This window comes from Cololabis saira, chromosome 12 (genome assembly GCF_033807715.1).
Source record: "Cololabis saira isolate AMF1-May2022 chromosome 12, fColSai1.1, whole genome shotgun sequence".
Classification (NCBI taxonomy): Eukaryota; Metazoa; Chordata; class Actinopteri; order Beloniformes; family Belonidae; genus Cololabis; species Cololabis saira.
This window is the reverse complement of record NC_084598.1, coordinates 1,202,051-1,218,010: the sequence shown is the minus strand read 5'-3', so window position 1 is coordinate 1,218,010 and position 15,960 is coordinate 1,202,051. Positions and strand designations below refer to the sequence as shown.

Sequence of the window (15,960 nt, the reverse complement as noted above, 5' to 3'; positions counted from 1 at the left end):
CCACGGATATAGTACTATGCAAAGTCAATGGGTTCCTGGGTCGTGATATATACACGGATTATGACATTATTATTATTTATATATTATTCTTTGTTATAGTGGCTAAATTATGCGTTTTTGTCGCGCAAGGTACTGTTTGTTACTGCCATATTAAAACAAATTATAAATGTATTAACATTAACACATTAACACTTCATAGAAACAAAATAGATCGAGGGATGAGGTCTGAAAGATCTGTTTTGAAACGTTGCTTAATACGTTACGCCGCTGAACGCAACTCTTTCTGTTGGCGAAATAGAGCAGCAGGACAAAACGTTAATACTGCGGGTATACTGAACTAAATGCTCTTGTTTGGAAGTCACACCATATTAAATCAAATTATAAACCACATTAACACTTCATAGAAACAAAATAGATCGAGGGATGAGGTATTAAAGATCTGTTTTGAAACGTTGCTTAATACATTACGGCATTGAACACAACCCTTCCTGTCGGCGAGATAGGCAGCAGGACAAAACGTTAAAATAGCACTAATAAATGCATATATTGATGTTTTTCATCACATACATCTACTCACAATATAAATATACATTTTATGGTCACATTTTGTCTGTTGAAAAATGAGCGGATATATGATTTCTGAACCCTAATGTCAACATCTTAACCCTAAACCGGAAGGAGGTTACCAGAACTACAATTTGTGCCAAGTTACAATACACAGCATTGTGCTACGTCATAGCTTTTGTAGTTCCAATGAGTTAGCGCTTAAAATATATAAAACTCTGATCACGAACTTTGCAAGCTTATTATATGTTTTTAAAGGAGCTTGAGGCCGGATTGTGGCAGGATTTATGAAAAAAATCCGTATACATTTTAAGTTTTCTAGTAATAATGTCAGATGAAGCGTTCCAAACCCAAAAGAATGAGCCCTCTAGTGTATCTCTCCTTTGCCTTGAACAGGCTCTGTGCTGCAAAATGTGCTGCAATTCGGGCCCGAATTTCCCGCGCTGGGCTGCGGATGTGACGTCACATGACGCTGCATGCACGTTCTCCCCGTTCTCCCGTGCCGACTTCACTGTTGGCTGCAGTACCCCCAACGGCCGCCGTGGTGAAGGGTGGCGCTAGAGAGTCTAATTTCTTAAAAGGAGCCTCAAGCTCCTTTAAGGGTGGGAAGCACGCCTGTCTGGTCTGATTTTGACTTGTATTGGTAAGAGGGTGAAATCATGTTTTTTATAGGTTTTGACCCTATTCAGTGGCGCCCCCTATTGGTCTACTGTCGGGCATGAGAGTAGAGGTGCAGAGCTTTCCAAAACTGTTGGAGACATGACCCCATGTCTCTAGCATATTTTGTTGTTGAACTATAGGCCTTCAAAAGTGTCACAGGTACAAGGTTCAAAGGGCACACCTGGGGAGCAGGAATTGCCCACAGATCTGATATTGACATATGTTGCTCTTGAGGTCCAGACCTTTCCAACGATGTCTTCACTGCTGTCCTACGACAAAGTTTGATTTTCTTGTTGGTACACATCATAGATGTTTGACTTGTATATTCAGAGACCTCTTTAAGGGCCAAGCTGGAAACAATCAGTCAAAATCTTTTAACGAGTATTTTGTGGCCAGATTTCTTTAAGATATCGATGATAGTATTATACACAGTTATACTATTCAATTTGGACCAGTTCTGAGTTTATTTTCCCCTTTAACTACTGATTGTTTCACCTTTTGAAATTTTCCCATTAACTTAACATGGGTATTTATAGACCCCTTCCTCAGTCTGACAGGATGATCCTGGATGATCAAATTTATAATATATCATAGTGCTAATACATTTCTGTGTGTTTAAGTTATACAAACATATCTTAAAAAATGTTTAAAAAAAAAGTTAAAAAAGTTATGGTAACCTTCTTCCGGTTTAGGGTTAAAATGTCATCATCATCATCATCATCATCATCATCATCATCATCATCATCATCATCATCATTATCATCCTCTTCCTCCTCCTCCTCCTCCTCCTCCTCATTATTATGATTATTATTATTACTATTATCATTATTATTAGTTGTAGTAGTAGTAGTAGTAGTAGTAGTATAATTATTATGCTCGGGCAACCACAAATATCCATTCAAAAGAGATTACGTTGGAGCACTAGTATTCAGACTGAATTATTAGCCATAAAAATTCATTCGGGGGCATCCGTCACGTGATCAGGATCCCCCTTCGTCACTCTATGAGTAGAGGGGACGCCCAGGGAATCCCCTGTGGTTGACGAAATGGGAGAAACTTTAAATATCGCCTGTCTCTTCTTAAAACAGCGTTAAAAACGTGTTTTTACAAACTGACAGTAACAAACAGTACCTTGCGCGACAAAAACGCATAATTTAGCCACTATAACAAAGAATAATATATAAATAATAATAATGTCATAATCCGTGTATATATCCCGACCACGGATCCCATTGACTTTGCATAGTACTATATCCGTGGTGCTCACATTAAAACCTCAATAAAACACTGCTAAAACAGCGTTAAAAACGTGCTTTTACAAACTGACAGTAAAAAACAGTACCTTGCGCGACAAAAACGCATCATTTAGCCACTATAACAAAGAATAATATATAAATAATAATAATGTCATAATCTGTGTATATATCACGACAACGGATCCCATTGACTTTACATAGTACTATATCCGTGGTGCTCCCATTAAAACCTCAATAAAACACTGCTAAAACAGCGTTAAAAACGTGTTTTTACAAACTGACAGTAACAAACAGTACCTTGCGGGACAAAAACGCATAATTTATCCACTATAACAAAGAATAATATGTAAATAATAATAATGTCATAATCCGTGTATATATCACGACTACGGATCCCATTGACTTTGCATAGTACTATGTGCGTGGTGCTCACACGGAATTATACCACTTTCCGTGTTGGTACCACGGAAAATAGTGGTAAGAGGTCGTGGGCATTTCACGGATTTTTGTGAGATCAGAAAAGTGTGTTTGGACAATGAAATGAACCCCCAACTCTCCAACTGGTAAATGACTACTCAACCTCCTCAGTCACAGCTGCCCCAAAGTACAGTTTCATGAAGGGACAGTCCTATATACTGAAGTGTATTCCTCTTCTTTTTTTTAGTTTTCAAAACTTTTTTTTTACAGGAAACAGGACATGTGAAAGCATCAATGACAAACTAAAGAAAAACCTGGCATTGTAAAATTAATATTTGATATCACTTACATGATTTTTTATTTGAAAGAAAAGCATACTTCTTTCTTAAGCTTCATCATCCATTACAGTTGTTATGCTTGACTTTCTTACTTGAGCATTTTCTTCTGGTTGAGTTTTTCCTGTAAAGCAGCAAAGGTTTTACAGAAACCTTCATAAACTGCTGCATGTTAAAATGCTCTAACAATACACTTTTAATACTTACCGGCACTGAAATCATGTTGACCTTCAAGTTTAGCTGTGGGTTAAACGTTGTGGTAGGTGTGCTACATCAGAGCTAAGTTAGCCACAAAAATAGTGCAATTAATATGCATTAATAAGAGTTTTAGTTCCAAAAATAAAACAATATCTCTATTTTAATTTAAGAATGTGTCGCCTCCTTTCAAAAGTTACATGGTGAGTGTAATAAAAAGTCCTGTTTCAGAATAAAATGCACTATATTTTGTAATTTTCAGGACTACATACAGAATATCCATGGAAAGGAGATTGACCTGCTCCGTGTGACAGTTAAAGTTCCTGGGAAACGTCCTCCAAGAGCAGTCGCACCCACAGGACCCTCATCTGCTCCTTTATGTGCTTTACCAGGAGTTAATGGACTGAATAAAGAGTTGACAGCAGCTGATAACACCAGCACAGGTATTTTCCTTTCATAAATGATTAAAACAAATTGTCCATTGATACATTCACATTGAATAAATGTGTCAGTGGGAATGTTTACATGCAAAACAATATTATGATTTTATGTAGATTAGTGGGACACCAAGAACTACAGCTACAAAGATAGCAATGAAAACATAGAATCGTTTTACAATGATTTTTTTCTTAAGTAAATGGTGGAGTGCACACAACAACTATATTTGCAACAATATCATTGACTATCATCTTTAGGTTAATTTTGAGGGTGAGTTTGTGTGAATGATCAAAAAGAAACAAACAAAAAAAACCGAAACAGACAATTCTATCTTATATGTTCAATCTATTGTGCTCAGAAGTTAACAACTCTAAGGTTGAGCATCACTCTAATTTCGTATTGACATTCAGATTATTTGTAGTAACTATGGATTGAAAGCTAAATCCATCCATCCATCCATCCATCCATCGTCCGCCGCTTATCCGTTCCCGGGTCGCGGGGGCAGCAGTCTCAGCAGAGATGCCCAATGTCCACCCGAGTATCCAAGACATTTGGCCGCAAGTACGATGATACAACTACAAAGTAAATTAAAGCTGCAAGCAGCAATGAACGGGCCCTCGCACTCACGGCCACCGCCCCCCATAAGCATATCAGAAATGACACCACCCACGACTTCCTATGTCAAACCATTGAAAAGCTATAGCAGAAAAAAGGGACAACCAATCAGAAGAAGGGGCGGGGCTAATTCAGGCCAATGAAGGTCAAGGACTCCATACAGAATCTGATGACACCACCCACGACTCTCTATGTCAAACCATTCCAAAGTTATAGCAGAAAATCGGGACAACCAATCAGAAGAAGGGGCGGGGCTAATTAAGGCTAACGAAGCTTAAGGACTCATTACAGAGTCCCATGACACTACCCACGACTTCCTATGTCAAACCATTCAAAAGTTATAGCAGAAAAAGGGACAACCAATCAGAAGAAGGGGCGGGGCTAATTCAGGCCAATGAAGGTCAAGGGCTCCATAAAGAATCTGATGACACCACCCACGACTCTCTATGTCAAACCATTCAAAAGTTATGGCAGAGAAAAGTATTCTAGGGGGCGCTGTTGAGCCGTTAGGCCACGCCCATTAATGCAAACCATGAAATATCAAATTTATCACCAGGCCTGGCTTGCATGCAAAATTTGGTGACTTTTGGAGAACTATCAAATATGGACCAATCAGATGAAGGGGGGGCGCGCCTTTTGGCGTCTAGCGTGGCCACGGTAACACTTTTGAAAGAGAAAAGTAATGCGCGTAGTCGCAGGATGGAGACGCACATTTTGATGTATAACACACCTGGGTGCACGTTACGGTTCGGGCTGAATTAACTGCCGAAGGAATGGCATAAATTTCGCCAAAATGACACGATTAATTCAAAATGGCCGACATCCTGTTCGGTTTCGGGCATGACCCCAAGAGACTTTTGTTTAAGTTGTGCCATGATACAGGTGTGTACCGATTTCCGTGCATGTACGTCTAACAGTATTGTGGGGCTTGAGGCACAAAGTTTTCAAGGGGGCGCTGTTGAGCCATTTTGCCACGCTCATTAATGCAAACCATTAAATATCAAATTTATCGCCAGGCCTGCCTTGCATGCAAAATTTGGTGCCTTTTGGGGAACTATCAAATATGGACCAATCACGTGAAGGGGGGGTGCGCTTGTTGGCGTCTAGCGTCGCCACGGTAACACTTTGGAAAGAGAAAAGTAATGCGTGTAGTCGCAGGATGGAGACGCACATTTTGATGTATAACACATCTGGGTTCACGATACGGTTCGGGCTGAATTAACTCTCGAAGGAATGGCATATATTGCTCCAAAATTACGCGATTAATGCAGAATGTTCAAAATGGCCGACTTCCTGTTCGGTTTCGGCCATGGCGCCAAGAGACTTTTCTTTTAGTTGCGACATGATACAGGTGTGTACCGATTTTCGTTCATGTACGTCAAAGCGTATTATGGGGCTTGAGGCGCAAAGTTTTTTCTGTCTGAACCAATCAGATGAAGGGTGGGCACGCTTTTTGGCGTCTAGCGTCCCCACGGTAACGCTTTCGAAAGAGAAAAGTAATGCGTGGGGTCGGATGATGGAGACGCACATTTTGATGTATAACAAACTTGGGGGAACGTTACGGTTCAGGCTGAATTAACTTTCGAAGGAATGGCATAAATTTCGCCAAAATGACACGACTAATTCAAAATGGCCGACATCCTGTTCGGTTTCGGGCATGACCCCAAGAGACTTTTCTTTAAGTTGTCCCATGATACAGGTGTGTACCGATTTCCGTCCATGTACGTCTAACAGTATCGTGGGGCTTGAGGCACAAAGTTTTCAAGGGGGCGCTGTTGAGCCATTTTGCCACGCCCATTAATGCAAACCTTTAAATATCAAATTTTTCGCCAGGCCTGACTAGGGTGCAAAATTTGGTGACTTTTTGGGCATGTTAAGGGGGGCGAAAAGGCCTTCACTTTGTCAGGAAAATAATAATAATAATTAAAGCTGCAAGCAGCGATGAACGGGCCCTCGCACTCACGGCCACCGCCCCCATAAGCATATCAGAAATGACACCACCCACGACTTCCTATGTCAAACCATTCAAAAGTTATAGCAGAAAAAAGGAACAACCAATCAGAAGAAGGGGCGGGGCTAAATCAGGCCAATGAAGGTCAATGACTCCATACAGAGTCTGATGACACCACCCACGACTCTCTATGTCAAACCATTCAAAAGTTATAGCAGAAAATCGGGACAACCAATCAGAAGAAGGGGCGGGGCTAATTCAGGCCAATGAAAGTCAAGGACTCCATACAGAATCTTATGACTCCACCCAGGACTTCCTATGTCAAACCATTCCAAAGTTATAGCAGAAAATCGGGACAACCAATCAGAAGTAGGGGCGGGGTTAATTTTCACCAATTATGGTCAAGGACTCTATACAGAGTCCCATGACACCACCCACGACTCTTTATGTCAAACCTTTCAAAAGTTATAGCAGGAAATAGGGACAACCAATCAGAAGAAGGGGCGGGGCTAATTCAGGCCAATGAAGGTCAAGGACTCAATACAGAGTCCCATGACACCACCCACGACTCTTTATGTCAAACCTTTCAAAAGTTATGGCAGAGAAAAGTATTCTAGGGGGCGCTGTTGAGCCGTTAGGCCACGCCCATTAATGCAAACCATGAAACATCAAATTTATCGCCAGGCCTGCCTTGCATGCAAAATTTGGTGACTTTTGGGGAACTATCAAATATGGACCAATCAGATGAAGGGGGGCGCACTTTTTGGCGTCGAGTGTTGCCAGGGTAACACTTTTGAATGAGAAAAGTAATGCGCGTCGTCGCAAGATGGAGACGCATATTTTGATGTTAAAAAAAAACACAAAAATTTCTGACCATAAACTTTGCATTGTGCTGGGATCGAACCCGCGACCTCTCACATGAAAGACGGTGACGTTACCCCTGAGCCACGAATCAGCTTGGCCGTTTTCTGACTGACTGATTGAGGACAGACCAACATAGCGATATAATCTGAGTCCCGAATTGTTTTTTCGTAATTTTTAAAATATTTGTAAGATATATTAGTAAAACCCCACTATTTGTGCTTTTGTGAATAGCATGTTCCAGTCTTTACTTCCTAGACACACACACTGCATGGAAGGGAGCGTTTGATTTATTGTTCACATAACATTACTTTTATTTTTTCACAACCAAACCACGCACTTTATTTATGTCATTTGCACCGGGCAAGGACAAAAAATAAATGATTCCACCAAAATTGCAGAGATTTTTGTGGTTGGCTGACACATTACCAGCATATTTCAAATATGTCAAACCATTCAAAAGTTATAGTCAGAAAATATGGACAACCAATCAGAAGAAGGGGCGGGGCTAATTAAGGCCAACGAAGCTTAAGGACTCTTTACAGAGTCCCATGACACCACCCACGACTCTATGTTAAACCATTCCAAAGTTATAGCAGAAAATCGGGACAACCAATCAGAAGAAGGGGCGGGGCTAATTAAGGCCAACGAAGCTTAAGGACTCATCACAGAGTCCCATGACACCACCCACAACTCTCTATGTCAAACCATTCAAAAGTTATGGCAGAGAAAAGTTTTCTAGGGGGCGCTGTTGAGCCATTAGGCCACGCCCATTAAGACCAACATAGCGATAAAATGTCTGGAACTTTTTTTTCCTAATTTTTTAAATATTTGTTAGGTATAAATATTAGTAAAACACTACTATTTTTATTACTTTTTCTGTAACCATTTTACCGAGGTTCTAACCGGGCTGAGCACGGGTCTATTTCTGACGTCACCATATTACAGGCAGCTGATTGGTCGGGGGGCGGGGCCGTCATCACCCTACTCGCCACTGATTGGTCGGGGGGCGGGGCCGTCATCACCCTACTCGCCACTGATTGGTCGGGGGGCGGGGCCGTCATCACCCTACTCGCCACTGATTGGTCGGGGGGCGGGGCCGGCAGACGTTTGAATCAGGAAGCGGGACTCTCTATGTCAAACCATTCCAAAGTTATAGCAGAAAATCGGGACAACCAATCAGAAGAAGGGGCGGGGCTAATTAAGCCCAACGAAGCTTAAGAACTCATTACAGAGTCCCATGACACCAACCACGACTTCCTATGTCAAACCATTCAAAAGTTATGGCAGATAAAAGTATTCTAGGGGGCGCTGTTGAGCCGTTAGGCCACGCCCATTAATGCAAACCATGAAATATCAAAGTTATCACCAAGTCTGGCTTGCATGCAAAATTTGGTGACTTTTGGAGAACTATCAAATATGGACCAATCACATGAAGGGGGGGCGTGCCTTTTGGCGTCTAGCGTTGCCACGGTAACACTTTTGAAAGAGAAAAGTAATGCGTGGTGTCGCAGGATGTAGACGCACATTTTGATGTATAACACACCTGGGTGCACGTTACGGTTCGGGCTGAATTAACTGCCGAAGGAATGGCATAAATTTCGCCAAAATGACACAATTTATTCAAAATGGCCGACATCCTGTTCGGTTTCGGCCATGGCTCCAAGAGACTTTTCTTTAAGTTGTGCCATGATACAGGTGTGTAGCGATTTTCGTGCATGTACGTCAAACCGTATTGTGGGGCTTGAGGCACAAAGTTTTCCGGGGGGCGCTGTTCAGCCATTTTGCCATGCCCATTAATGCAAACCATGAAATATCAAATTTATCGCCAGGCCTGGCTTGCATGCCAAATTTGGTGCCTTTTGGGGAACTATCAAATATGGACCAATCAGATGAAGGGGGGGTGCGCTTGTTGGCGTCTAGCGTCGCCACGGTAACACTTTTCAAAGAGAAAAGTAATGCGTGTAGTCGCAGGATGGAGACGCTCATTTTGATGTATAACACATCTGGGTTCACGATACGGTTCGGGCTGAATTAATTCTCAAAGGAATGGCATATATTGCTCCAAAATTACGCGATTAATTCAGAATGTTCAAAATGGCCGACTTCCTGTTCGGTTTCGGCCATGGCGCCAAGAGACTTTTCTTTTAGTTGCGACATGATACAGGAGTGTACCGATTTTCGTTCAGGTACGTCAAACCGTATTATGGGGCTTGAGGCGCAAAGTTTTTTCTGTCTGAAGCAACGAGATGAAGGGTGGGCGTGCTTTTTGGCGTCTAGCGTCGCCACGGTAACGCTTTTGAAAGAGAAAAGTAATGCGTGTGGTCGCAGGAGGGAGACGCACATTTTGATGTATAACACACCTGGGGGCACGTTACGGTTCGGGCTGAATTAACTTTCGAAGGAATGGCATAAATTTCGCCAAAATTACACGATTAATTCAAAATGGCCGACTTCCTGTTCGGTTTCGGCCATGTCGCCAAGAGACTTTTGTTTAAGTTGTCCCATGATACAGGTGTGTACCGATTTTCGTGCATGTACGTCAAACCGTATCGTGGGGCTTGAGGCACAAAGTTTTCAAGGGGGCGCTGTTGAGCCATTTTACCACGCCCATTAATGCAAACCATTAAATATCAAATTTTTCGCCAGGCCTGACTTGGGTGCAAAATTTGGTGACTTTTTGGGGACGTTTAGGGGGGCAAAAAGGCCCTCCTTTCGTCAGAAGAAGAAAGAAAAACAATTCCTACAGATACAATAGGGCCTTCGCACTGAAGGTGCTCGGGCCCTAATAATTAAAGCTGCAAGCAGCGATGAACGGGCCCTCGCACTCACGTCCACCGCCCCCCATAAGCATATCAGAAATGACACCACCCACGACTCTCTATGTCAAACCATTCAAAAGTTATAGCAGAAAAAGGAACAACCAATCAGAAGAAGGGGCGGGGCTAATTCAGGCCAGTGAAGGTCAAGGACTTAATACCGAGTCCCATGACACCACCCACGACTCTTTATGTCAAACCATTCAAAAGTTATGGCAGAGAAAAGTATTCTAGGGGGTGCTGTTGAGCCGTTAGGCCACGCCCATTAATGCAAACCATTAAATATCAAATTTATCACCAGGCCTGGCTTGCATGCAAATTTTGGTGACTTTTGGAGAACTATCAAATATGGACCAATCAGATGAAGGGGACGAGCGCTTTTTCGCGTCTAGCGTCGCCACGGTAACACTTTTGAAAGAGAAAAGTAATGTGCGTCGTCGCAGGACAGAGACGAAAATTTTGATGTAAAAAAAATTTTCGGCATACAGCCAGTCTCGAACTCCGGACCTCCGGCACCGTAGACCGTAATACTCCGGTCGAGCTAAGACCCAACTATTACTCATTCTTTGACTTACTGGCTTAGGAGAGACCAACATAGCATTATAATGTCTGGAACTTTTTTTCCTAATTTTTTAAATATTTGTAAGGTATAAATATTAGTAAAACACTACTATTTTATTAATACTTTTTCTGTAAACATTCTACCGAGGTTCTAACCGGGCTGAGCACGGGACTATTTCTGATGTCACCACATTACAACAGCTGATTGGTCGGGGGCGGGGCCGTCATCACCCTACTCGCCACGGATTGGTCGGGGGGCGGGGCCGTCATCACCCTACTCGCCACTGATTGGTCGGGGGGCGGGGCCGGCAGACGTTTGAATCAGGAAGCGGGAGTCAAACCATTAAAAAGTTATAGCAGGAAAAAGGGACAACCAATCAGAAGAAGGGGCGGGGCTAATTAAGGCCAACGAAGCTTAAGAACTCATTACAGAGTCCCATGACACCACCCACGACTTCCTATGTCAAACCATTCCAAAGTTATAGCAGAAAATCGGGACAACCAATCAGAAGAAGGGGCGGGGCTAATTCAGGCCAACGAAGCTTAAGAACTCATTACAGAGTCCCATGACATCACCCACGACTTCCTATGTCAAACCATTCCAATGTTATAGCAGAAAATCGGGACAACCAATCAGAAGAAGGGGCGGGGCTAATTAAGGCCAACGAAGCTTAAGGACTCATTACAGAGTCCCATGACACCACCCACAACTTCCTATGTCAAACCATTCAAAAGTTATGGCAGATAAAAGTATTCTAGGGGGCGCTGTTGAGCCGTTAGGCCACGCCCATTAATGCAAACCATGAAATATCAAATTTATCGCCAAGTCTGTCTTGCATGCAAAATTTGGTGACTTTTGGAGAACTATCAAATATGGACCAATCAGATTTCAAAATGGCCGACTTCCTGTTCGGTTTCGGCCATGGCTCCAAGAGACTTTTCTTTAAGTTGTGCCATGATACAGGTGTGTAGCGATTTTCGTGCATGTACGTCAAACCGTATTGTGGGGCTTGAGGCACAAAGTTTTCCGGGGGGCGCTGTTGAGCCATTTTGCCACGCCCATTAATGCAAACCATGAAATATCAAATTTATCGCCAGGCCTGGCTTGCATGCCAAATTTGGTGCCTTTTGGCGAACTATCAAATATGGACCAATCAGATGAAGGGGGGGTGCGCTTGTTGGCGTCTAGCGTCGCCACGGTAACACTTTTGAAAGAGAAAAGTAATGCGTGTAATCGCAGGATGGAGACGCACATTTTGATGTATAACACATCTGGGTTCACGATACGGTTCGGGCCGTATTAATTCTCGAAGGAATGGCATATATTGCTCCAAAATTACGCGATTAATTCAGAATGTTCAAAATGGCCGACTTCCTGTTCTGTTTCGGCCATGCCGCCAAGAGACTTTTCTTTAAGTAGTGACATGATACAGGTGTGTAGCGATTTTCGTTCATGTACGTCAAACCGTATTGTGGGGCTTGAGGCGCAAAGTTTTTTCTGTCTGAACCAATCAGATGAAGGGTGGGCGCGCTTTTCGGCGTCTAGCGTCGCCACGGTAACACTTTTGAAAGAGAAAAGTAATGCGTGGTGTCGGAGGATGGAGACGCACATTTTGATGTATAACACACCTGGGTGCACGTTACGGTTCGGGCCGTATTAACTGCCGAAGGAAGGCATAAATTTCGCCAAAATGACACGATTAATTCAAAATGGCCGACTTCCTGTTCGGTTTCTCGACTTGACGCCAAGAGACTTTTCTTTAAGTTGGGCCATGATACAGGTGTGTACCGATTTTCGTGCATGTACGTCAAAACGTATCGTGGGGCTTGAGGCACAAAGTTTTCAAGGGGGCGCTGTTGAGCCATTTTGCCACGCCCATTAATGCAAAACATTAAATATAAAATTTTTCGCCAGGCCGGACTTGCATGCAAAATTTGGTGACTTTTTGGGCACGTTTAGGGGGGCAAAAAGGCCCTCCTTTCGTCAGAAAAATAATAATAATAATAATAATAACGCGAAGAATTCCTACAGATACAATAGGGCCTTCGCACTGAAGGTGCTCGGGCCCTAATTAAAGCTGCAAGCAGCGATGAACGGGCCCTCGCACTCACGTCCACCGCCCCCCATAAGCATATCAGAAATGACACCACCCACGACTCTCTATGTCAAACCATTCAAAAGTTATAACAGAAAAAAGGGACAACCAATCAGAAGAAGGGGCGGGGCTAATTAAGGCCAACAAAGCTTAAGAACTCATTACAGAGTCCCATGACACCACCCACAACTTCCTATGTCAAACCATTCAAAAGTTATGGCAGATAAAAGTTTTCCGGGGGGCGCTGTTGAGCCGTTAGGCCACGCCCATTAATGCAAACCATAAAATATCAAATTTATCGCCAAGTCTGGGTTGCATGCAAAATTTGGTGACTTTTGGAGAACTATCAAATATGGACCAATCAGATGAAGGGGGGGTGCGCTTGTTGGCGTCTAGCGTCGCCACGGTAACGCTTTCGAAAGAGAAAAGTAATGCGTGTGGTCGCAGGAGGGAGACGCACATTTTGATGTATAACACACCTGGGTGCACGTTACGGTTCGGGCTGAATTAACTGCCGAAGGAATGGCATAAATTGCGCCAAAGTGACACGATTAATTCAAAATGGCCGACTTCCTGTTCGGTTTCCGGCATGACGCCAAGAGACTTTTCTTTAAGTTGTCCCATGATACAGGTGTGTACCGATTTTCGTGCATGTATGTCAAACCGTATCGTGGGGCTTGAGGCACAAAGTTTTCAAGGGGGCGCTGTTGAGCCATTTTGCCACGCCGATTAATGCAAACCATTAAATATCAAATTTTTCACCAAGTCTGGCTTGCATGCAAAATTTGGTGACTTTTGGAGAACTATCAAATATGGACCAATCAGATGAAGGGGGGGTGCGCTTGTTGGCGTCTAGCGTCGCTACGGTAACGCTTTCGAAAGAGAAAAGTAATGCGTGTGGTCGCAGGAGGGAGACGCACATTTTGATGTATAACACACCTGGGTGCACGTTACGGTTCGGGCTGAATTAACTGCCGAAGGAATGGCATAAATTGCGCCAAAGTGACACGATTGTTTCAAAATGGCCGACTTCCTGTTCGGTTTCGGGCATGACGCCAAGAGACTTTTCTTTAAGTTGTCCCATGATACAGGTGTTTACCGATTTTCGTGCATGTACGTCAAACCGTATCGTGGGGCTTGAGGCACAAAGTTTTCAAGGGGGCGCTGTTGAGCCATTTTGCCACGCCCATTAATGCAAACCATTAAATATCAAATTTTTCGCCAGGCCTGACTTGGGTGCAAAATTTGGTGACTTTTTGGGCACGTTAAGGGGGGCAAAAAGGCCATCACTTTGTCAGAAGAAAAAAAAAAAAAATAATAATAATAATAATTAAAGCTGCAAGCAGCGATGAACGGGCCCTCGCACTCACGGCCACCGCCCCCCATAAGCATATCAGAAATGACACCACCCACGACTTCCTATGTGAAACCATTCAAAAGTTATAGCAGAAAAAAGGGACAACCAATCAGAAGAAGGGGCGGGGCTAATTAAGGCCAACGAAGCTTAAGGACTCATTACAGAGTCCCATGACACCACCCACGACTTCCTATGTCAAACCATTCAAAAGTTATAGCAGAAAAAAGGGACAACCAATCAGAAGAAGGGGCGGGGCTAAATCAGGCCAATGAAGGTCAAGGGCTCCATAAAGAATCTGATGACACTACCCACGACTCTCTATGTAAAACCATTCCAAAGTTATAGCAGAAAATCGGGACAACCAATCAGAAGAAGGGGCGGGGCTAATTAAGGCCAACGAAGCTTAAGGACTCATTACAGAGTCCCATGACACCACCCACAACTTCCTATGTCAAACCATTCAAAAGTTATGGCAGAGAAAAGTATTCTAGGGGGCGCTGTTGAGCCGTTAGGCCACGCCCATTAATGCAAACCATGAAATATCACATTTATCGCCAAGTCAGTCTTGCATGCAAAATTTGGTGACTTTTGGAGAACTATTAAATATGGACCAATCAGATTTCAAAATGGCCGACTTCCTGTTCGGCTTCGGCCATGGCTCCAAGAGACTTTTGTTTAAGTTGCGCCATGATACAGGTGTGTACCGATTTTCGTGCATGTACATCAAACCGTATTGTGGGGCTTGAGGGACAAAGTTTTCCGGGGGGCGCTGTTGAGCCATTTTGCCACGCCCATTAATGCAAACCATGAAATATCAAATTTATCGCCAGGCCTGGCTTGCGTGCCAAATTTGGTGCCTTTTGGGGAACTATCAAATATGGACCAATCAGATGAAGGGGGGGTGCGCTTGTTGGCGTCTAGCGTCGCCACGGTAACACTTTTGAAAGAGAAAAGTAATGCGTGTGGTCGCAGGATGGAGACGCACATTTTGATGTATAACACACCTGGGTGCACGTTACGGTTCGGGCCGTATTAATTCTCGAAGGAATGGCATGTATTGCTCCAAAATTACGTGATTAATTCAGAATGTTCAAAATGGCCGACTTCTTGTTCGGTTTTGGCCATGGCACCAAGAGACTTTTCTTTAAGTTGCGACATGATAAAGAAGTGTACCAATTTTCGTTCATGTACGTCACACCGCATTGTGGGGCTTGAGGCACAAAGTTTTTTCTGCCTGAACCAATCAGATGAAGGGTGGGCGCGCTTTTTGGCGTCTAGCGTCGCCACGGTAACGCTTTTGAAAGAGAAAAGTAATGCGTGTAGTCGCAGGATGTAGACACACATTTTGATGTATAACACACCTGGGTGCTCGTTACGGTTCGGGCCGTATTAACTGCCGAAGGAATGGCATGAATTTCGCCAAAATGACACGATTAATTCAAAATGGCCGACATCCTGTTCGGTTTTGGGCATTACTCCAAGAGACTTTTCTTTAAGTTGTGACATGATACAGGTGTGTACCGATTTTCGTGCATGTACGTCAAACCGTATCGTGGGGCTTGAGGCACAAAGTTTTCCGGGGGGCGCTGTTGAGCCATTTTGCCACGCCCATTAATGCAAACCATAAAATATCAAATTTTTCGCCAGGCCTGGTTTGCGTGCAAAATTTGGTGACTTTTTGGGCACGTTTAGGGGGGCAAAAAGGCCCTCCTTTCGTCAGAAAAATAATAATAATAATAATTAAAGCTGCAAGCAGCGATGAACGGGCCCTCGCACTCACGTCCACCGCCCCCCATAAGCATATCAGAAAATGACACCACCCACGACTCTCTATG

General features: G+C 43.4%; 1 protein-coding gene across 3 annotated transcripts in view; it reads left to right on the top strand.

Moving 5' to 3' along the window:
* agap2 (ArfGAP with GTPase domain, ankyrin repeat and PH domain 2) overlaps nucleotides 1-15,960 on the top strand; it is a 75,892-nt gene that overhangs the window by 22,230 nt on the left and 37,702 nt on the right. For all 3 annotated transcript variants that reach the window (XM_061735141.1, XM_061735140.1, XM_061735139.1), the window contains one exon: nucleotides 3,690-3,870. In XM_061735141.1, coding sequence (XP_061591125.1) covers nucleotides 3,690-3,870 — 181 coding nt within the window. The remainder of the gene's footprint in view (nucleotides 1-3,689; nucleotides 3,871-15,960) is intronic.